The sequence below is a fragment of the Leucoraja erinacea genome, chromosome 26 (genome assembly GCF_028641065.1).
Source record: "Leucoraja erinacea ecotype New England chromosome 26, Leri_hhj_1, whole genome shotgun sequence".
NCBI lineage: Eukaryota > Metazoa > Chordata > Chondrichthyes > Rajiformes > Rajidae > Leucoraja > Leucoraja erinaceus.
This window is the reverse complement of record NC_073402.1, coordinates 14,910,865-14,934,693: the sequence shown is the minus strand read 5'-3', so window position 1 is coordinate 14,934,693 and position 23,829 is coordinate 14,910,865. Positions and strand designations below refer to the sequence as shown.

The 23,829-nt window shown below is 41.5% G+C and overlaps 1 protein-coding gene across 1 annotated transcript in view; it reads right to left on the bottom strand.

Annotated features, from left to right (window-relative positions):
* LOC129709671 (disks large-associated protein 2-like) overlaps positions 1 to 23,829 on the bottom strand; it is a 562,214-nt gene that overhangs the window by 36,930 nt on the left and 501,455 nt on the right. Inside the window, exons 6-7 of the mRNA XM_055656173.1 lie at positions 7,417 to 7,637; positions 147 to 318 (exon numbers count right to left, since the gene is read on the bottom strand). Of these exons, the coding sequence (XP_055512148.1) occupies positions 147 to 318; positions 7,417 to 7,637 (393 nt within the window). The remainder of the gene's footprint in view (positions 1 to 146; positions 319 to 7,416; positions 7,638 to 23,829) is intronic.

The following is a 23,829-nucleotide window of genomic DNA, read 5'->3' as shown; positions in this document are numbered from 1 at the left end:
GTTTAAACAGGATCTCCATTATCCTTTATGTTGGTTATCATTCGAAGGGCCGCTGCAAACTGGATTTATCCCAAGGTTAGCTCCATTGACGTGGACCTCATCAGCCTGGTTTATGGTCAAAAGCAAAATGTCATACCTGATCTTACCTGATTGTTGGCGTTGAGCATTCGACCATAGCCCTGACTCCTGGCTTGAAGTTTGGAGGGAGTGCGGAGACTAGACCGGTGCAGGTTATCCAGGCTGTAGTTCATTGCTGTTTGTCCTCGCAGATGGGAATGGCTACATATATATGGATCGGAACAGTGTTTGCAGCTGAACCTGTATGGGCAGGCAGAAAAATATTAACAACAAAAGATTACTTATTGCAATAGCACCGGGGAAGAAATTGGTTGATGGCAAATCTGCAGCATGGCGACAGAAAATGGGAATCAGGCACAGTGTAGGAAGAGACTATTGATCATTATCATGCAACTCTGTTCAAATGGCAAAAGTCAATGTCACGTAATTTTTTCTGGTTAGAAATTAATTACAATATTTTATGTTATGGTTGTGGTTAATTGTTTTGAACATTTTAATTTGTCTAGGTTATTAATTTGGAACAGTAAAACTTTACATCTATATAGTGCCTTTCATATCAGCCGAATAGGTCAAAGCACTTTACAGCCAATAAACTGCTTCGGTAATATTGTCATTGTCACTATCATTTCAAAGGCAAGCATGGCAACAAAAATGCACATAAATCCCAATGAGATAAATCTGCAATTAATTTGTTCTGGTGGTGTTGCTTTAGGGACCATTATTTGCAAGGGCACCGGGAAATATCTCCTGCTCTTCTAGACATAGTATGTAGGTTTAACGTTACTGTCAAATGGCAGTGTCATACACAGCCCTTCCTCAGTTGCTTGCACTATCAATGCAATATGGTAGAAGCATGCATTGTACTCTATTTCTCAAATTCAATCTTGTTACTTTTAGCAGGCGCTCAAGATGCTTTTAGATACATGGATATGCAGGCAGATGAGATTAGATTATCTTGGCATCATGTTCAGCATAGACATTGTGGACCTAAGGGTCTGTTCCTGTGCTGTACTTTTCTATGTTCTATGTTAACTTAATGCTGACTGACGGTTTGTGAATGGCTCCGAGTACTTGCTGGCGTTACTTTCTGATGTGGAGATAAATACTCGACAGCTGTTTGTTACTCCTCACTGATAACATGGGGGCTTTCGGGTAGAAGTTATACTGGTCGCCAACATTTTATCAGGCCGTGTATGGGAGTGGGGAGTATAACTCAGAGAGCATGGTCGGTAATCTAAAGATTTACTCGGTGAGCAGCGTGAGTAAAACGCTGAGGAAACAAACTACAGCTGCATCTCGCAGCAAAGTTGGGTAACTTTACCAGAAGAGTGCGTAGAGTGAAGGTGAGAGGTTTAGAAGGGATCTGAGGGGACATATTTTTCACAATGAGAGTGGTTGGAATCTAGAATGCGCAGCTTCAGGTGGCGGTGGAGATAGATAGTTTCATAACATTTAAGAAACATTTAGACAAGCATTTGAATCACTAAGACAGACGAGGATATAAATGTTGCACAGGAATATGGGATTGGTATGAATGGCTGCAACAGTCAGTATGGGCATGGTGGGCCGAAGGCTGTTTCTGTGCTGTACGATTCATTACATGCAAAAAAAAAATCAATGTAGTAGCATAGGCATTCAGTTTAACTGTTCTTGAACCTATCTAACTTTCTCTGTGGCTGACCAAAACATTGTCACCAAATGTAGGCAGATAGAAATTACTGTGCAACACATTTGTTATTCGGGCTTCAAACATGGTCAAAATATACAAAGGCCAGTCCCACTTTACCCAAGAGCTCTAACGAGTTTAAAAAAAAAATCAAACTCGTGGTAAGTACATAGAATGTACGTAGCGGGTACGTCGGAGCTCGGGACATCTCTTAGCGGCTCATAACGCTAACGGCAGGAAATGCAGTAAGCTCGTGAAGTTTTTTCAACAGTGGGAAAAATGTCCACGAGAGCCCCGAGTACCTAAGAATGGCTATTACCGTAATTCTCCGAGTTCGAATCAGGGGAAACTCGGAAGAACTCTTGGATTACCTCATACAGTGGGTCAGGCCCTTTAGCAGTGGTAATGACCCATACCCAAGTATTTGATCCACGAGTTAATAGGAGGATGCCACTGCCTGAAATTTCCTGTCCACGTCACCCCCAGTCTTAACTTTCTAAATATATCACCATTCTCCGAGCCTTCTGTCTCCAATCCTTCAAATTAATTAGTGAGACTTTCATATTCTTAGCTGAATGGCATTTGGAATGTTCTTGGACTCATTGGTTAGTCCAGAGGCAGAATGAGAAATCAGATGGATCAGCAAATTTCACTCTTTAGATATGGAGGTATAGAACATAGTGCACTGCGATTGTTGGCTGTCTCTCCTCTATTGAACTGCAAATTAGCCATCCTTCTCTATGACAACAAACTCCATAGCTCAAATCCAACCTGACTCTTATCCCATAACAATTCTTCGATGAGGGTCCTAGACATGATTTATTGGAATGCAAATTCAATGCAAATTCAATGCAAATTCAATGCAAATTAATGATGATCATATTGGAAGCGCAGCATTGTCAGAAGTTTTGTCCAACTTTTGCGTGAGCATCTCTTTTCCATTCCAGCAAATTCAGTGAATGTTAACCATGTTTGTTTCCCAAACTGCCCTGGGAAGCAAGTGTTATATAACAGAAACATAAATCAGAATTGGATAGATCTTGCTGCTGAGTCAGAAAGGCACCAGAGGTTTGAGAAGATAAATCAGGCTAACACCTCCGGCCAGCGTCGAGGGCTTGTTGCTAACCCGGGAGTGTTATCTATCAACTAAATTATTAAATGCAGTTCCATCAGCTTTCTGACAGATGTAAAACATTACAAGCACCATGTAATAGAAGAGCAGAGGAGTTATCCTCAGTGTCCTGGCCATTATTTATCCCCAAACGAGCATAACTAAAATAGCAGATTCTCTGGTCTATCACATTGGTGTTTACAAAGAACTTCCTGCATCCAATTTGTTTATTTAGTTTAGTTTAGAGAGACTATAGGGCAACAGGCCTGAAGGGCCTGAATAAGGGTCTTGACCCGAAATGTCAACTTTTTTCTAGAGATGCCGCCTGACCCGCTGAGTAACTCCAGCATTTTGTGTTTATCTTCAGGTAAACAGGCCTCTCGGCCCACCGAGCCCCATGCCAACCATCGCTCACCATTCACACTAGTTCTATTTTATCCCACCTTTACACTAGGGGCTATTTACAGAATAATAATAATAATAATAATTTAATAAGAAGGCTGATTAACCATCCCTCCCACATATTTTTGGGAGGAAACCGGAGCCCCCAGAGGAAACCCACATGGTCACAGGGAGAAGGTGCAAACTTCACACAGACAGCACCCGCGGTCAGGATCGAACCCAGGACTCTGGCGGTGAGAGGCAGGAACTCTACCAGCTGCGCCACTGTGTCACACAATTGGTTCCCCCACTTCCCTACATTACATTGATGACCACTGTAAAGGGCTTTGACACCTTCCAATGCTTGAAAGAGGAGATGTAAATGAGGAATATTTTTTCTCCTGCACTGGATATGGAAAGGAAAGATGAAACAGACCTTCTCAAGCATGTTAAAGCAGCCTCAGCCTGTGGAGAAAGTGTCAAGTAAAATGTCAGATGAATGGGCCAATTTCATCTGTACACTTCCTAAAATAACCTTAGCAGATGATTGCTATGTTATTACTGCCACCCTTAAGTACACTTACAATACTGAAATGTCTTGTAAAATGCCGGGGTTGGATTCTGTCCAAACAGATCAGTGTTGCTTATTTTCACCAGAGTTAGCTACAGATTTGCTCGCTGTTTCATTTCAAATTGTGTGCAAAGAGCAAAAATTGAAATTAGAAAATGGGTGTATGATTCTAAATGGTAAAGTATTGGAATTAAGAATCACTTCCTGACAATTTAACCAAGACTGAAATCCCCAGTCTCCGCACTTTCAACTGATCCCTCTAGGTGGCGGCACACAACCGCACACCATTGCAGATCGAACTAGTTAAAGACAAATTATTTTCCCAGATTGAACTGAAAACTGACAGTGAATGCTGGAACAAGATTCTGACAGCGGGATGTTCAAAAATGCAGGCGACAGCTCATAGAATATATAAACAAACACAAAAAGTACTGGAGTATAGAATATAAGCTACATTTAAAATACCATGGATCTTTCCAGTGGACGGTATGGTAATCTGACATTAGTACCCAAAATGAGGAGAACAGATAGATTAGGGAGAGAGAGGACCAAGTCCTAGAAGTAAATGCAGGCTGAAGTGTACTACATTATCAAAAAATGCCCAAGATATCACAACTGCTCTGTTTCTGGGTCATTAAGTAAAAACAGTTCCTAATATTGCCACATGAGATTTATGGAACTAAACTTCCAGCAGTGTTTTATTTTACTAAACTTAAATTGTTAAAATAGGTAAACTGAAGTGGGGAGCTAGTAATACCATACATCCTTGTATCAGATACCCAGGTTTGATCCTGATGAAGGATGCTGTCTACACGAAGTTTGTAAATTCTCACCGTGAACTGGGTGGATTTTTACCGGGTTCTCCTGTTTCCTCCCACACTCCAAAGATGTACAGGTTTGTAGGTTAATTGGCCTTTGGTAAAATTATAAATTATCCCTGGTGTGTGTGTAGGATGGTGTTAGTGTATGGGGATCACTGGATGGCACGGTCTCGGGCCGAAGTGGCTGTTTCTGCGCTAAACTAAACTAACCCTTGATGGATTTATTGGACAGTTTGGCACTTAGAATTGTCCACAGTATATTCGTGTTCATAGTAGGCCCATTGTGAAAAGAATTCATAGGACACAAAGGATATAAATGTAGATGGGTTAGTTGGTAAGTTTGCAGGTGACATGGGGATTGCTGGAATGAGGAAGTCAAAGTATACAGCAGGATATAGATCAGCTGCAGACATGGTCTGAGAAATGGCAGATGGAGTTTAATTCGACCAAGTGTAAGATATTGCACTTTAGGAAGTCGAATATATGGGGAACGTATACAATTAATGGTAAGACTCTTAACAGCATTGATGTACAGAGGAATCTTATGGTACAAGTCCATAGCCCACTGAAAGTGGCAACACATGTAGATAGAGAGGTAAAGAACACATATGTTATGCTTCCTTTCATTGATCGGGGCAAAGAGTATAAGAGCCAGGAAGTCATGATGCTTTGGATTATTGCGTGCAGTTTTGGTCAGCCTATTACAGGGAGAATGTGGAAACTTTGGAGAACATACAGGTTTACCAGAATAATGCCTGGATTCAAGTGTATAAGTTTCAAGAGGGAATTGAACAAACGTGGATTGTTTACTTTGGAACATCAGAGATAGAGGGGAGACCTGATAAAAGTATATAAACTGATGTGAGGCACAGATAGGGTTGACAGTCAAAAACTTTCTCCCAGGGTGGAAACGCACAGAATAGTGAAAGGCTTGAATAGAGTGGATGTGGATGTGGAGAGGATGCTTCCACTAGTGGGAGAGGCTAGTAGAGGTCATATACTCAGAATTAAAGGACATTCTTTCAGGAAGGAGATGAAGAGGAATTTCTTTAGTTAGAGGATGCTGAATCTGTGAAATTCCTTGTCACATAAGGCTGTGGAGGCAAAGTCAGTGGATATATTTAAGGTGGAGTTAGATAGATTCTTGATTAGTATGGTTGTCAGAGGTTATGGGGAGAAGGCAGGAGAATGGGATTTAGAGGGAGAGTTAGATCAGCCATGATTGAATGGCAGAGTAGACTTGATGGACCGAATGGCTTAATTCTACCCCTCTCACATGATCTTATGATGTAAAAATCAAGAGAGCATAACTTTAAGATGAGAAGGGCAAAGTTTAAAGGAGATGTGCGGGACAGGTTTGCATTTTGCACAAAGAATGATGGGTGCATGGAACGCGCTAACAAGAGTGTGGTAGAGGTAGATTTGTCGTGGCTTTTAAGATACTTTTAGATGGTTCACATGGACATGCAGGAACTGGGGGGAATATGGATCAAATGCTGACAGCTGAAATTAGTTTATCTTGGCATCATGGTCGGCACAGACATTGTGGGCCGAAGAGCCTGTTCCTGTGCTGTACTATTCTATGTTCTATGTAGACTAACATGACATCACGTGGAAGGGATCCAGGCGATCAGTCAACAGGTTGTGTACTTCTTTAATAAAGCAGGTCAGAGTATCATGAAACCTGAGTCCGAGAGACAAGTCATTTCAAATCACAGGCAGCAAAATAAAGAGAGGCAAGGAAGATAGCATTGGGACAGATTAAATAAAAGGTAGTCAATGGAAAATCATCTTTTAAATATTCTGAAACCTCTAATCATGATTAAAATCTTAAGGAATTATAGCATGTTCATAAAAGGTAATTTCAATATCGGAGAGTTCTTTTGTTAGTAATTAAGACTCACCAGGCCTTTACTAACTCCCCTGCCCTTAAAATAACATGCTTCAACCTTCTCTGTCAGGTTTTGTGGATATGTATCATAACATTTCCGCAATCACACACTATTTTATGTTGAAGTTCTTGATATTGAGAGCTCAGAGAGGAATATCTAGATATTAGTTAAAAGAATATAATGAAAAGAAACATAAGAAGAAAACAAAATTATATTCCTATCGATATCCCACTGCGTAGATTTATGGAAGATTACCCTCGTGTGCTTCCATAAAGAATGTTAATGAAACCGTGAAATAAAATCCAAATGGCACAATTTGAAGCTCATTATGGCTGCAATATCACAAATAATGAATTTACAGTTTTCACTGTATGGCTAATCAACTCCAGGGACCGTCTCATCTGACTCCACCACCATCTCCACCACCCCCACCCCTGGTTCCATCCACCCATCACTCTTTGTGTAGAAAACTTGCCCAGGCATCTCCTTGAAAATTTAAACATATGACACATTTATGTTCATGCCAGCAGACACAAACCCACACTCTCCACAAAGGTTACTGTTGGTAATCTGGAGTGAAAACCCTAGGGACAATTCCTCTCTGTGCAACCTAAGGAGATGCTGAGGTCCATAGAAACACACCATTGAGCTCCCCAGTCACTTCAGCTAAATCTGGCTTTCCTATCAGGGCTAATCGATGCAATAAATAGCATCCATTTGCTTTTCCATCAGGTTTGCTTTTAGGATACTGGTACAGAAAACGTTCCTGATGCTTGTCAGTGTTTAAGCTGCATGTGTTATAGATCTCTGAAATGAATACGATGAAACTCAAATGAACAAAGTGGCACAAGACAATGCAGACATGTTTATCACAACAGCAGGCTGTGTAATCTCACTTTGAGCGACCCCTCTCACTCCCGCTTCCCGCAGCGATTGATTTCAGATAGTTCTCGTGCTGTGCAGCTCCCTTTGGTGACATCTTTGGGCTGGCATCTGAGTCTCCACTTTCGTCATCCCCCATTGCTTTGATGTAGCTGCCACTGCGCATACGCCGGCAAGGAATCTCCCCGTCCTTGTTCACTCCTGGATACCCGCTCCCCCATTCATCCTGGGGCACCTGGACAGCCAACATAAAATGGAAGAGAAGAAGGCATTACATCTACTGTTGCAAATCATTCTTACCGACTGAAACTGTAATTCTGAGGTAGCATTGCAGCCTGTTCGACTCTCACCTTTTTTGACAAGTACCACTTGACTTTGTGGTTGAGATAAAATGCTGGAGCAACTCGGCCGGTCAGGCACACTCTGGTGAAAAGGGATAGGTTGGAACCCTCCTTCAGACTCTGTCGAAGGATCTTTCCAACCCAAAACATCACCTGTTACTTTTCTTCAGTGATGCTGCCAGACCTGCTGAGTTGCTCCAGCACTTTGTATCTATCTTCAGTATAAACTAACATCTACAATTCTTACATATTAATTTTGTGATGTATCTTTCCGGATGGTTGTAAATGAATTCACCAACATGCATTGGATTAGGCTGTGCTCTATTTTTCAATGGACTTATGGACTATGTCTAGGTTTGATTGATTGAAAGATGCAGCATGGAAACAGGCCCTTCAGCCCACCAAGTCCATGCTGACCATCGATCACCCGTTCACACTGATTCTTTGTTACCCAACTTTTGCATTTACTCACTACACACTCGGGGCAATTTACAGAGTCCAAATAACCTAGAAACCTGCACGACTTTAAGATGTGGGAGGAAACCCGCGCAGTCACAGGGAGAACATGTAAACTCCACTCAGACAGCATCCGGGGTCAGGATCACATCCAGGTCTTTGGTGCTGTGAGGCAGCAGCTCTACCAACTCTATGCACTGTGCAGTCCTCATTTTGCAACAAGATCTGGAGCTGGTCATGTTTTCTTTCCCCATCCAATGACTTAGATGCCTTTTCGTTCCCTTCAGTTTATAAATGCATCAAAATGCTATTGCGACATGACAAATGGTCGTTTCTGATATTCAGGCATAAATAATCGTCACCACAGGCGAATGGAGCATCTCTCCACTCTTTGCCAGATACACGATCTGAATACATAACCTTCATTGTCACTAAATCACAATCCTGGATCATTTGGTCCGACACAGTCACCATAGTCGTTCAAGAGCATGGCCCATTATCACCACCTTCTTGAGGCACCACAAATGGCAAATAAATTATGGCATTGCCAGTGCAAACACATCTGGACTTTTTTTAAATTGTTTAAATTTACTTTTGAAACCCTCTAATTAAACATTAAAAAAAAACAGCTTAAAATTGCTGGAAACAGACGTTATCTGTTATTCCATTACAATTGCAAATTAGCAAAGCTCACCAGTGCTAATATGCGAGTCAGCGCATATCCAGAATAATAATCCTGAGAAATAAAGATCTAATTGACTGACGTGAAATTTATTCTTTTGCTTCTGATTCAGTTGGCTCTGTTTTTCTCAAAGAGTTTTGTTAATCACAGCACATGTACATATTTGTAGGAAGGAACTGCAGAAACGAAGATAGATACAAAAAGCTGGAGTAACTCAGTGGGACAGGCAGCATCTCTGGAGAGGAATGGGTGATGTTTCGGATCAATACGATACGATAAAACTTTATTCATCCCCGGAGGGAAATTGGTTTGCCGACAGTCAGACACAACAAGGTACACAAAAACATGAAATTAGACAAGCGACTGTTGTCCGGCTGCCGTGCGCACAGCGCCTTCACCGGAACAAACGGACAAGCAAACAAACAAACGCTGGCATATCCCCTGGGCAGAGGATTCTAAAACTAGAGTGCCCCTCCCCCACATGGGGTCCCCCTTTGTTCTCCCACCACCCCCCACGCCGGGTCAGACTAGTGAAGGGTCGTGACCCGAAACATCACCCATTCCTTCTCTCCAGAAGTCCACATGTACATATATTCGACTGTAATCCATTCTGTCTAAAATCAAACAGATGGCCTTGATACTTTGGAAGCTGAATAACTGCACACAGCCATTTAAAGTAATTGTAATTTTCAGGCACTTGTGTTTTCCCCAGGTTTATATTAATACTGCCCTTCAATCAAACATACTTGGCTCGCAGAGATGCAGTTAAAAGGATCCATAATACAAAACAAGAAGAGGATCACACGTTTAATTTCTGTCAAAGTTGATAGCATGTGAGTTCAACATGTGTTGTGGGGTCAAACTTCACTGTAAACGGGAATAAATAGCTTGGCTCAACACCTCAGTGCATGAATAAATGAATAAATGTTATGTCAGTTGTGATTACTCTCTCAATGAATCTACTAACAACTGTTCATTAAACAAAATAATGCAAAAAAGGCTTAACAAAGTAAGCAAGTTACTGTGTTTCTATATATTTCTTCAGAACTAAGATGGAGGCCAATTTAACCCATTGGGTAGAGACAAGGATCTGTAGATGTGTCACTGATTTACAAAAAAAGATACAAAGTGCTGGAGTAACTCAATGGAGTAAACAAAATCTGAAGCCGAGTCACATAAGGAGATCTTAGAGTACTCTTAGAGTACTTGGGTGGAGTCCAGAACCAGGGGTCACAGTTTAAGAATAAGGGGTAGGCCATTTAGGACTGAGACGAGGAAAAGCTTTTTCACCCAGAAAGTTGTGAATCTGTGGAATTCTCTGCTACAGAAGGCAGTGGAGGGCAATTCACTGGATCTTTTCAAGAGGGTTAGATTTAGCTCTAAGGGCTAACAGAATCAAGGGATATGGGGAAAAAAATCGGAACAGGGTACTGATTTTGGATGATCAGCCATGATCTTATTGAATGGCAGTGCTGGCTCAAAGGGCCAAATAGCTTACTCCTGCACCTATTTTATATGTTTCTATGTTAAACCAAAAGCATTAGGAAATATATAGGTTTGAAGGAACACTGTAGGGGTGGTGGGAGGGGTGACAGAAACTCTTTGAAAAGGGAATTCTGAGCTTAGGACCTTGGTGCTTGATGATATGATTGGCATACGTCTAGCCCAAACATTGAGGGCTGATAGTTCTGTTCCCGTGCTGTATTATTCTGCTGTTTGTTCTATAACTAACTGCAAAGAGGATCATGAGCCCAGACTACTTTAATTCAGTGAGGAGGAGATTTCTCTAACGATTGTAGTGTAGTCACAGGTTATAGAAGTATAGAGACAGGTGATGATGGCATGGAATGATTCATCTTCATAAAGGTGGTTGGCTGAAATAAACAGATGCTGGTCTTTTGTGTTTTACTCGGTCATTGGAAGTGAAATTTTAATAAATACAGATTTTATATAGATTACAAGTATATATTTAAAAAAAAAATGTATTTAGAAAACAGCTTAAAAAGAAGTGAAGATGTGAGGTTTACATTGGACCCATGGCTGAGAGTGGGGGGGGGGGGGGGGGGGGGGGGGTGAACAGTGTGAAAGAGTCACGAACAATCCAATCTTGTGGCAACGAGAATGGACACAAAGTGCAGAAGTAACACATTGGGCCAGGCAGCATCTCTAGAGAAAAGGAAGAGGTGATGTTTCGGGTCGAGGCCCTTCGTCAGAGATTGGGATGAGAATTTCAGCAGCAGATGGGCTGAGGCAGGGGAGGAGATAGGCAATATTCCAGAGGTGTAAGCAGACTCCCCTGGTGATAGAGATGATAATGGGGCCAGACTCCCAGTTAATTATTAAGTAGAATGCAAAGGCTGTGAGTCTGTCTGAAGAAAGGTCTCAACCTGAAACATCATCCATTCCTTCTCTCCAGAGAAGCTGCCTGTCCCGCTGAGTCACTCCATCATTATGTGCCTATCTTCGGTTTAAACCAGCATCTGCAGTTCCTTCCTATACATGTTGAGGCTGTGAACAGTGTACTCCAGCCTTCACCGGCGGGCAAGTCTTCGGTATAGAGCGAATAGGTAAGGAAAGGAGTTTGTGATAAAGGCCAAAGGCAATGACTTCTTTCCTCCCCCAACATTTAACTTGAGGGAGTTTCTCTGCATCCCTTAATGGATTCCAGACAGTGTAAATAGGATTGATGGGATTGTTCTGAGAGGCAGCAAAGACTTGGTGGGCTGAATGGCCTTTTTCTGGCACAAGGAAATATGTGAAAATAAATTAGAGGCAGAGGAGCGAAGGGGCATGCACTTAGGTGCTGTTGATGCATGTGGAGGATGATGCACCTGGATAACGTCACCCAGGGATTGCATGTGGAGAAGCCAAGGGGTGGATACCTTGGGAACATCAGTGGCAAACAGCAGAGGTGGGAAGAGAATCGGCCATGGTGAGTGAGAATGGAAGCAGCCACCTTAGTCAGCTTGATAACCATCCAAAAAATAATATTTCTTGTATCTTTGCAGGAAAGAAAACTTGCCTCTTCCCCCCTCTCTAGTAAGCCCTTCGGTTTACTGTTCCATTCCCCATCCTTGGTACAACAGTCCACACATCTGATATTATTTACTCCTGCTGGTATTGCCAACACCAGCTCTTGTTGAATCGGGTCCAAACACAATCGACTGGTATTATTCCCCACAGCTTGGCCGTATGTTTTCTCACAATCTCCGTGATTCGCCATCTGTCCAAAGGGTTTTCCTCTTATAGTCCCAGCTGCCACCATTTATTGACTGTGCAGGTAATCTAAAATCACCGCCCGTCAGTGACACTGACAAGGAACGCTTGTCAGACAAAAATATTCAGATGTTGGCACTTCTTCAATATTTGAAATCCAATTTTTCAATTTACAGATTAAATATATACAAAGAAACATTCAGAGAGTGAGCTCACAGAAAATTGAATGAACGGCCTTACAACCTGTTGGCTGATCTTTTTATGGAAGTAAGAATTATTTGCTCTTAAACTCAATACTTGAGGTTATGAAAATTGATTTAAGACATTGGAATTATGGCATCAGCAAAGAGAGGGACCGCACAGTGGTGCTGCGCAGTTAGCACAGCGGTAGAGTTGCTGTCTTACAGCGCCAGAGACCCGGGTTCAATCCTGACTATGGGAGCTATCTGTATGGAGTTTGTACATTCTTCCTGAGACCGCACAGCTTTTCTCCTGGTGCTTAGAAACATAGAAACATAGAAACTAGGTGCAGGAAGAGGCCATTCGGCCCTTCGAGCCAGCACCGCCATTCGTTGTGATCATGGCTGATCGTCCCCTATCAATAACCCGTGCCTGCCTTCTCCACATATCCCTTGACTCCACTAGCCCCTAGAGCTCTATATAACTCTCTCTTAAATCCATCTAGTGACTTGGCCTCCACTGCCCTCTGTGGCAGGGAATTCTATAAATTCACAACTCTCTGGGTGAAAAAGTTTTTTATCACCTCAGTCTTAAATGACCTCCCCTTTATTCTAAGAAGCTTCTCAAAAACATCCCGAAGACGTGCAGATTTGTAGGTTAATTCTCTTCTGTAAATTGTCCCTTGTGTGTAGGATAAAACTAGTATATGGGTGATCATTGGTTTGCGCGGACTTGGTAGGTTGCAGGGCCTGTCTCCACTAAACTAAAAATAGTGCTAAATGGTACAACTTTGGGATGAGCAATTAGCATCTATCGCAGGCTTATATCTACAGGAGTTTAGAAGAGAGATGCCCTGAACCATAAGAAACCTTTTGACTGAAGCATAAGAAACCTGAGGCATGGACATAGATGGGAAGTTTCTTCGTGTGGAATATTCTAGAACTATGGGTCACAATTTGACCGATGAGGTAAGTTTTTCCACTGACGATTCTGAGTGTGGTATTTTCTTCCTCAAAGGGTAGTGTGAAAAAAAAAATTGAATATTATTTCAGGCAGAAATAGATACTTAATATGTTTTAAATGATAACAAAACAGCTTTGAGATATTTTCCAACACATGAAATTCATATTTTCTTGTTAATAGGCTGAGCTGAAATGTTCTCCATGTTGGACATACATTACCTCATATTATCGATTGCAGATTACATCTTCAGCTCCTTCCATAATTTCATCTGCATTTGGTGCTTAAAATATATTTCATGTAGATGTCAACTGACCACACTCCTTTGTAATGTTAATTTTTGAATCAATTAATTTTTAATAAACATGGGCTGGTGTGGCATCAGGCTAGGTCCCTGTAGCATAATATGAGCTGATGTCTATACATACATTGCTCTTTGCAAAGCCTTTCTTATTTATCATCCTGCCTGTTCACCTTTCAATTCTTGAATGAATTTTCAATCAGAAATTCTAAGTACATTTTCTTGGGCCACAACTATATATTTGCTAAATATCTTTGTAATCTTTCCATGCTGTATGACTCTAAAATCCATCTATTGGATTGCCTTTGTGAACTAATTTAGTGACTGCTTCAATGATTTTTTTTTTTTTGCAAATTCACAAACAATCAATTTTTATGTGAGGCTGCACTGAGTATGTCATCTAATTTATACTGTTTCTCGATGAACACTGACATCAACAGTACAAAATGCTCTCAAGCATTATATTCACTAACTGGCCCAGTCATCTTTTGATTCATGTCCACTCTTCTTTGAAGCAAAAGAATATATATATTTTTTTAATTTCAGGCACCGGAATTGTTTGCAAGGTTGTGCTTTCTCTGTGTTATGTGCACTATTTTTCTTCCTAGTTAAATTTCGCTATATCTGCACAAACGCAATAATAAAAAGAACAAATAAATCAATTTATTTCAAACCTTTCAAGAACTCAGGGCATCCAAAGCACTTTGCAACTAGTATCTTTTCGCTTTGAACTATAGCTAGTTTTGCAAGTATTGCGGTCAATGTGGACACAGGAATATTCCACAGCCGTCAATGTCTTCAGAACCAGATCATTTGTTTTTGTGGTGCTACTCAATAACACAGCAACATAGAACAGTGCAGCACAGGAGCAGGCACTTTGGCCGAGCCGGACATGACGCCAAATTAATCTAATCTCAAAGATAAACACAAAATGCGGGCCAGGCAGCATCTCTGGAGAAAAGGAGCTTCCTACACTATTAAACAAATCTCCTCTGCCTGCACATGATCTATATACCTCAATTTCCTCTATTTCCATGTGCCTATCCAAAAGCCTCTAAAACACCATTATTGTATCTGCCCCCACACCACCCCAGGCAGCATGTTCCGGGCACACACTACACTCTGTGTAAAAAACTTGCCCCACACATCTCCTTTAAATCTTGCCCCTCTCACCAACAGTAGACCAAACTAGAACTCCGTACCTGTTCTATTCCATAAGACTATGGCTTATCTGTGACACAACTATTTACCTATATCCCATTTTCTTCACCATCTTTGCTCAACAAAATTTTATTAAACTCAGATCGCAACTAAAAATTGATGCAATGTCAATGTATTCCAAGGAAGAATGTCTCAAACCTTTATCAGTCCCTTTGTGCACTAATAGTGCTGAATTTTACCGCTAAGAAGTTGTACTTGAATTTATACTGAGACTCCCCAACCAGCAGGCAAGATTACTCACTTTTAACTTGTTATTTTCTTTACATTTCATAAACACTTAAATTAAATTACTCTGTAAGTTTCTAAATTCCAGAGGACATAATCCTGATTTTGTGATCCCACTCTGTTAATTAACCAGGCGCAGGTGTAATCTGTTAAATCTCCAATGCATTCCCTTCACGGGCAGTACTTCCTTCCTAAAGAGTGGGCAGGGAATACTATCCACTGCATTGTAAAATGATTGAGAGTAAAATTAATTGAGAAATTATACTCCGGTGGACTACATATGTTTTGTTCAAATCAAAGTAAAATTCAATTTAATTGTCAACGTTTTCTTAGGTAAAAAATGACATCCTGGGATGTTTGGAATCTGGGATGCCAATGTCAATGTAACTGAAGAAAAAAAAAATGACCAAAAGAGAAATGACATTGAGTAAATTATTCCTTCCATATTGATATAGAAGTCCTGGTCTTTTATCAATTTTTATGCCGATAATTAAAAGTAAAGTCATACTTTATTTATTCAGGTGAAGTGGATGATACTGGCACCAGATCCACCATCTAAACTGTTTGCAGTTGCTTGGCCCACTGTCATCGCCGTACTGTTTGCAGAAATATTTCGATCCCCTAGTCACTAAAGCCCTACACACCAACCTACTACAGACCTTCCATGCTCCTTCCCAGCTTCTCTTTGCCTTTGTCCTTGTTTAAAACTTGATATGGACGAGCTAGATGCAGGAAACAATGTTCCCAATGTTGGGTAGAGTCCAGAATCAGAGGCCACAGTCTTAAGAATAAAGGGGAGGCCATTCAAAACTGAGATGAGAAAACACGTTTCCACCCAGGGAGTTGTGGATTTGTGGAATTCTCTGCCAAAGAAGGCAGTTGAGGCCAATTCACTGGATGAATTTAAAAGAGAGTTAGATAGAGCTCTTGAGGCTAGCGGAATCAAGGGGTAGGGGGGAAGGCAGGCACGGGTTACTGATTGTGGATGATCAGTCATGGATGATCAGATGATCATGGTCACAATGAATGGTGGTGCTGACTCGGGGCCGAATGGCCTCCTCCTGCACCTATTTTCTATGTTTCTATGATATAGCCCTGAACTTCACCAGTTTAAGGGCGGCACAGCAGTAGATTTGCTGCCTTACAGCGCCAAAGACCCAGGTTTGGTCTAGACTACAGGTGCTGTTTGTACTGGGTTTGCACGTTCTCCCTGTGACCGTATGGGTTTTCTCCGGTTGCTCAGGTTTACTCCCACACCCAAAAGACAAGCTTGTAGGATAATTGGCTTCTGTAAATTGTACATTGTCCCTAGTGTGTAGGATAATGCTAGCGAACTGGGTGATCGTGGGTTGGCGTGGAATCAGTGGGCCGAAGGGCCTGTTTCCACGCTGTATCTCTAAGGTCCAAAGTATAGTCTAAAGATCAGACCTGCATAACTCTGCTCCCAATCTACTGATGCTTCCTGAGATGTTGAGTATTACCATTTATAATAAATAAATAAGCAGCCCAGATGCTCAGTTCCATTGCAAAGACACATATGAAAATATTGTTTAGTAATTCATTCATGAGATGTTGGTTTGGGAACCATTTATATCCCATCTGTAATCGTCTCAATAAAGATGTTGGTGAATCACTTTCTTGACAAATAAACATAATCCTGGGTTATACAAAAGATAGACCCAAAATACTGGAGTAACTCAGTGGTAGACAAAGATGCTGGAGAAACTCAGCGGGTGAGGCAGCATCTATGGAGCAAAGGAAATAGGCAATGTTTTTGGGTCAAGACCCTTCTTTGGAATCAGTCTGAAGAAGGGTCTGGATCCGAAACATTGACTATTTCCTTAGTTCCATAGATGCTGCCTCACCCGCTGAGTTTCTCCAGCATTTTTGTCTACCTTCGATTTTCCAGCATCTGCAATTCCTTCTTAAACACGGAGTAACTCAGCAAGTCAGGCAGAATCTCTGGAGAAAATGGATAGGTGATGTTTAGGCTTGGGAACCTTCTTCAGAATGATTGTGTGTGTGTGTGCGGGGGGTGGGGGAGGTACTAGAGAAGAGTCCCAATATGAAACCTCACCTATTTTTCTCCCCCCCCACAACCAGTCTGGAAACCCCAATAACCTGGTTCAATGCTGGCTTAAGTGTTGTGTGGAAATGGTACATTCTCTGGGTCAATTTCCTCTATTGCCCTCATTTCCTTGCACATCCCAAAAGTGTGCATGTGGGTGGGTTAACTGACCACAGTACATTGGCTCCAGTGAATAGGTGAGCAGGAGAACCTGCGGGGAATTGACAGGAATTGTTGGGAATAGTAAAATGGGATTAGTGTTAATGGTGATCATGGCCTAAGTGGCTGTTTTTGTTCTACATGATGTTCTAATTTTCCCCCACCCCGCTTATTCTTCTAAGCTCTGCATATCCCCCCAAACATTCTTGCTAACATATTACATCTCAAGGTTTATGTCTTCCAACACTCCAATATCTGGGAGTACTTGACTAGTGTATTTGTACCATCAGAATTTCCACACCATCCCATGTTCACTCCGGCAACTTTAATGGACTCCAAAAGCATCAAAATCGTGTTCATCTATAGTGCAAATTGGTCAGTAACTAACCTGCAAATAGTTGATGATCCTTTTAATAGCAATAGTACGGCAGCATGTCCTTCCTGTGGCTAAACATGTGTTCAGGTTAAGTGACGATCGAGCAGTACTGGCTTCAAATCAGCATGACAGTCTGACTCACATCTTGACCCATCTATATTGCATTCTATCCCTGAGGCATTGGCTAAATACATGTTAAAGTCCTTACTGATATGGTGTCTGGTTTACCCTGTCCTCTCCTGTCAGCACACACATCAGGCGCTATGGTGGAAGTAGACTGGCACCTCACTACACAAAAGCTGAGCACCATAAAGCCAAAGATTAAAACAAAGTGTTCTTTAGGTTCACTGATTTTATTAGGAAAGGTATAACAAGATTACTGTAAACTGAATAATAGCAAGAAATGTTTGCATTATAATAGGAAGACACATTTTTAATTACTTCCAAAAACAACTTGTAAATAGCTATAAAAAAAACTCTTCCGCTCATCCGAGCTTCAATCGCAAATGCTCCATTCCCGCTTGAATTTTCAGTGTTTTGCCCTTTGCCCTTTTGCCCTGGTTTTTCATGTGGACATCCTTTAGATCTCTGTCCACTTACAATCTCCATACCTCAGCCAAGTACCAGAAATGTACTTTCTGCCTCAGGTAAACATGAGCTATTATAGTCCCACCTTAACTTTTCTCACATAGCTTACAATTTAGAATCATCCTCACGGTCCAAAATGCCCACCGGCTCCATTCCTGAATGCGAGATGTAAGCATTATCGTGGCAAATGTCCTGCTTATATCTGCAAATTGGGTGCAATTTACAAAGTAATTGCTTTGTTCAGTTCAAGCAGTTGTGATTTTAGCTGTGAACTCTACAGTATTTGCAGATTACTGCAAGCTAAATCATATTATTTGGTATTCTTGATCAATGTATGAATCTTAAATACAGTTTTAATCCACGCTCAGACACTGCGTTTAATAGTCTGTGCATTAAATGTTGGGTAGACCCAATCACAAATATCAGCAGGAGTGATTAGAAAGTTTTGAACGTCATTTAGTGTGAAATGTAAGTTCCTATTGGATTTTCTCTCCTGACCGTGTGATTGGAATGGGCTATGGTACACAGATTTTCCAATTACCTGTTTTATCTGCAAATATATGGAAGCCTTGACCCAACTACAAATCATTTCTTCAGAAAGCAGTTCAATCTTCATCTGAAATTACTTTATATAAGGCAATCTTGCTCCAGACTCATTCATTCCAAGTCAGTCATGCTTATAGCATGCAAATATATTATCTGGCTGCAATATATAACCTTGTTGTCCACTGGCCACCGTGAAAGGAGGGAATGATTGGGGGACTGGCAGTGTGCCTGCTTCACCAATGTGAGCCCAGATCATTTTAATTCCAGGGCATTATTTAAATAACTTAGCCCAGTTCACTTTAATTCCAGGACATTATTTAAATAACTTAGCCCTTGTGCACTCCTGTAGCTAGAGGCAGTGATGGAAGCAGGAGCTGGTAATCACAAGTGTTCGCTTGTACTGGTGCATGCAAGAACGATTACTGGCAAATGTGAGTCTGCATGGTGAATAGGAAGTGGTTGCTGGTGCATAAGGCGAGTGTTGATGGATGGTGTCATAGTCATAGAGTGAGACAACATGGAACTTCGGCCCAACTTGCCTACACCGGCCAACATGTCCCAGCTACACTTGTCCCACCTGCCCAATTTTGGCCCCAGTTCCCTCCAGACCTGTCTTATCCATGCACCAAGTGCTTGATGTGCTTGAGAGAAGGCCTTCTATTTCTTCTCCCAGCTCTGTCTAATCTGATGACTATTCCCATTATAAATAACAACTTTTCAGTAAATATTAGTGCTGGCAAGAATGTGACACCAAATAAGTGGGAAAACACATACATTATTTTAACTTCATCCCCAGCATGTATGAAACAAACGTGGTTATGTGGCTTTCTGACACAATCATCATTCTCTAAAGGAACTACAGAATCATTTTTCTTCATATATCCTCATATATAGTTGGGATCACGGAGACAGACTATGATATAGTTGGGATCACGGAGACATGGCTCCAGGGTGACCAAGGCTGGGAGCTGAACATCCAGGGATATTCAATATTCAGGAGGGATAGACAGAAAGGAAAAGGAGGTGGGGTAGCGTTACTGATTAGAGAGGGGATTAATGCAATGGAAAGGAAGGACATTAGTTTGGAGGATGTGGAATCAGTATGGGTAGAGCTGCGAAACACTAAGGGGCAGAAAACGCTGGTGGGTGTTGTGTACAAGCCACCTAACAGTAGTAGTGAAGTTGGAGATGGTATCAAACAGGAAATTAGAAATGCGTGCGACAAAGGCAAAACAGTTATAATAGGTGACTTCAATCTACATATAGATTGGGTGAATCAAATTGGCAGGGGTGCTGAGGAAGAGGATTTCTTGGAATCTATGCAGGATAGTTATCTAAATCAACATGTAGAGGAACCAACGAGAGAGCAGGCTATTTTAGACTGGGTACTGAGTAATGAGGAAGGGTTAGTTAGCAATCTTGTTGTACGTGCCCCCTTGGGCAAGAGTGACCATAATATGGTTGAGTTCTTCATTAGGATGGAGAGTGACATTGTTAATTCAGAAACAATGGTTCTGAACTTAAAGAAAGGTAACTTTGAGGGTATGAGACGTGAATTGGCCAAGATTGACTGGCAATTAATTCTAAAAGGGTTGACGGTGGATATGCAATGGAAAACATTTAAAGGCTGCATGGATGAACTACAAAAATTGTTCATACCAGTTTGGCAAAAGAATAAATCAGGGAAGGTAGTACATCCATGGATAACAAGGGAAATCAGGGATAGTATCAAAGCGAAGGATGATGCGTACAAATTAGCCAGAAAAAGCAGCATACCGGAGGACTGGGGGAAATTCAAAGACCAGCAGAGGAGGACAAAGGGCTTAATTAGGAAAGGGAAAATAGATTATGAAAGAAAACTGGCAGGTAGCATAAAAACTGACTGCAAAAGTTTTAATAGATATGTGAAAAGAAAGAGATTAGTTAAAACAAATGTAGGTCCCTTGCAGTCAGAAACAGGTGAGTTGATCATGGGGAACAAGGATATGGCGGACCAATTGAATAACTACTTTGGTTCCGTCTTCACTAAGTAAGACATAAATAATTTGCCGGAAATAGCAGGGGACCGCGGGTCAAAGGAGTTGGAGGAATTGAGTGAAATCCAGGTTAGCCGGGAAGTGGTGTTGGGTAAATTGAATGGATTAAAGGCCAATAAATCCCCAGGGCCAAATAGGCTGCATCCCAGAGTACTTAAGGAAGTAGCTCCAGGAATAGTGGATGCATTAGTAATAATCTTTCAAAACTCTTTAGATTCTGGAGTAGTTCCTGAAGATTGGCAGGTAGCAAACGTAACCCCACTTTTAAGAAGGGAGGGAGAGAGAAAATGGGGAATTACAGACCCCACCGGTAGTGGGGAAACTGCTAGAGTCAGTTATTAAAGATGGGATAGCAGCACATTTGGAAAGTGGTGAAATCATTGGACAAAGTCAGCATGGATTTACGAAAGGTAAATCATGTCTGACGAATCTTATAGAATTTTTCGAGGATGTAACTAGTAGCCTGGATAGGGGAGAACCAGTGGATGTGGTGTATCTGGACTTCCAGAAGGCTTTCGACAAGGTCCCACATAAGAGATTACTATACAAACTTAAAGCACACGGCATTGGGGTTCAGTATTGATGTGGATAGAGAACTGGCTGGCAAACAGGAAGCAAAGAGTAGGAGTAAACGGGTCCTTTTCAGAATGGCAGGTAGTGACTAGTGGAGTACTGCAAGGCTCAGTGCTGGGACCCCAGCTATTTACAATATATATTAATGATCTGGATGAGGGAATTGAAGGCAATATCTCCAAGTTTGCGGATGACACTAAGCTGGGGGGCAGTGTTAGCTGTGAGGAGGATGCTAGGAGACTGCAAGGTGACTTGGATAGGCTGGGTGAGTGGGCAAATGTTTGGCAGATGCAGTATAATGTGGATAAATGTGAGGTTATCCATTTTGGTGGCAAAAACGGGAAAGCAGACTATTATCTAAATGGTGGCCGATTGGGAAAGGGGGAGATGCAGCGAGACCTGGGTGTCATGGTACACCAGTCATTGAAGGTAGGCATGCAGGTGCAGCAGGCAGTAAAGGAAAGCGAATGGTATGTTAGCTTTCATTGCAAAAGGATTTGAGTATAGGAGCAGGGAGGTTCTACTGCAGTTGTACAGGGTCTTGGTGAGACCACACCTGGAGTATTACGTACAGTTTTGGTCTCCAAATCTGAGGAAGGACATTATTGCCATAGAGGGAGTGCAGAGACGGTTCACCAGACTGATTCCTGGGTTGTCAGGACTGTCTTATGAATAAAGACTGGATAGACTTGGTTTATACTCTCTAGAATTTAGGAGATTGAGAGGGGATCTTATAGAAACTTACAAAATTCTTAAGGGGTTGGACAGGCTAGATGCAGGAAGATTGTTCCCGATGTTAGGGAAGTCCAGGACAAGGGGTCTTAAGGATAAGGGGGAAATCCTTTAAAACCGAGATGAGAAGAACTTTTTTCACACAGAGAGTGGTGAACCTCTGGAACTCTCTGCCACAGAGGGTAGTTGAGGCCAGTTCATTGGCTATATTTAAGAGGGAGTTAGATGTGGCCCTTGTGGCTAAGAGGATCAGGGGGTATGGAGAGAAGGCAGGTACGGGATACTGAGTTGGATGATCAGCCATGATCATATTGAATGGCGGTGCAGGCTCGAAGGGCCGAATGGCCTACTCCTGCACCTAACTTCTATGTTTCTACGTTTCTATGTTTCTATGTTAGGCAGGTGGCAGCAGATAGTGGATTAATCTCTCACAATCTCCAATCAAACTCACTTTACCTTTGTGTATGTTCAGCTTGATTTCCTGCTTATTAAGACTTGGGTACACACAATACAAAATTACAGTCGATAGAAAGTGAATAATAAGATGTAATTTAATCTTGCCATTCAGGTGATGCTCAGAAGCCACTTCTATAGTAGTTCAAAATTAAGAAGATATTAAATTGTAGGCTCACCCTGTTCTCAATCTCACCTCCTTTATTAAGCAAAGTAATTTAATTTAAACATTAGTAATAAGCTTCTGTCACAGGAGTAAAGCAAGGGATGTTTCGTTTGAAGGAATCTGAATATTGTTTGTCAGGCAGAGTATATGATGATAAATGATACTGCTGATGGAAATTGCAAAGAGCGCCAGTTCCTCAGTTGGAAACGCACCTTTGTTAGGCCAGCTGGAGAGAAAGGTGGTGCTCTGTTGATCTAATCATTCTGCATATTCAGGATTTTCATTTTCAAATCTGCAGTGACTGAGGTGAAGCAAATGCTGTGAAGTATTGGCGGAGTGTGAGGCTGCTTGAATAACACAAGAGAGATCCATTTGTCTCTCAATCATCAATAACTGAATGAATGCTCTCCTTGAGGATTGCTTTGCTGGAGGGTAGGAATCCCATTAATCACGCTCTTCAGAACAATGGTTAAGGGCTATTTGCTTCAATTGCCTGTCCAGCCGATGTAACGATAAATCTGTTTTAACTGAATTGCCTTCTGCAAACTGGAGTACAAATGCTGCAAACAGGCATATTTCTCTCAATCTGATATTAATTGCATGTTTCATTCCTTTATATCTGTTGGTCAGATATAGTATGGAGAACAAGATGTTGTATGAGCTTTAAATTATATCACGTAGAAAAAAATACGCAGCACACGGACACTATGAAAGGCATTACAATAATTAAGACAAACGTGTAAAGAAATCCTGGTTGACTTTGCTTCCAACCAGTTCTGATCAACAATCAGGAAGGCTAAGAGAATGTTGCATTATTTTGCTCAATCAACAGCCAGTCGTTATTTAATCTGGCACGAGGAAGACAATTAGAATTATTTTGAAATCAAATGAAATTGTGACTGGTCTTTGACAACATAAGCCAACAGCAGTCACCATAATCAAGTACCGCTCACATCGCAGTCATAACCCTCTTCTCACTTCTCCCATTGGGCAGGACCTACAAGAGCTTGAAAGAAGATACCAAAGCGTACACCAGATTGAAGAACAGTTTCTTTCCCACTGTTATCAGACTCTTGCACGGATCTCTCAAGAGCTAAGGATGTATTCCCTATCTACCAATCTACCTCCTTTCTGCTGCACTTTCTCTG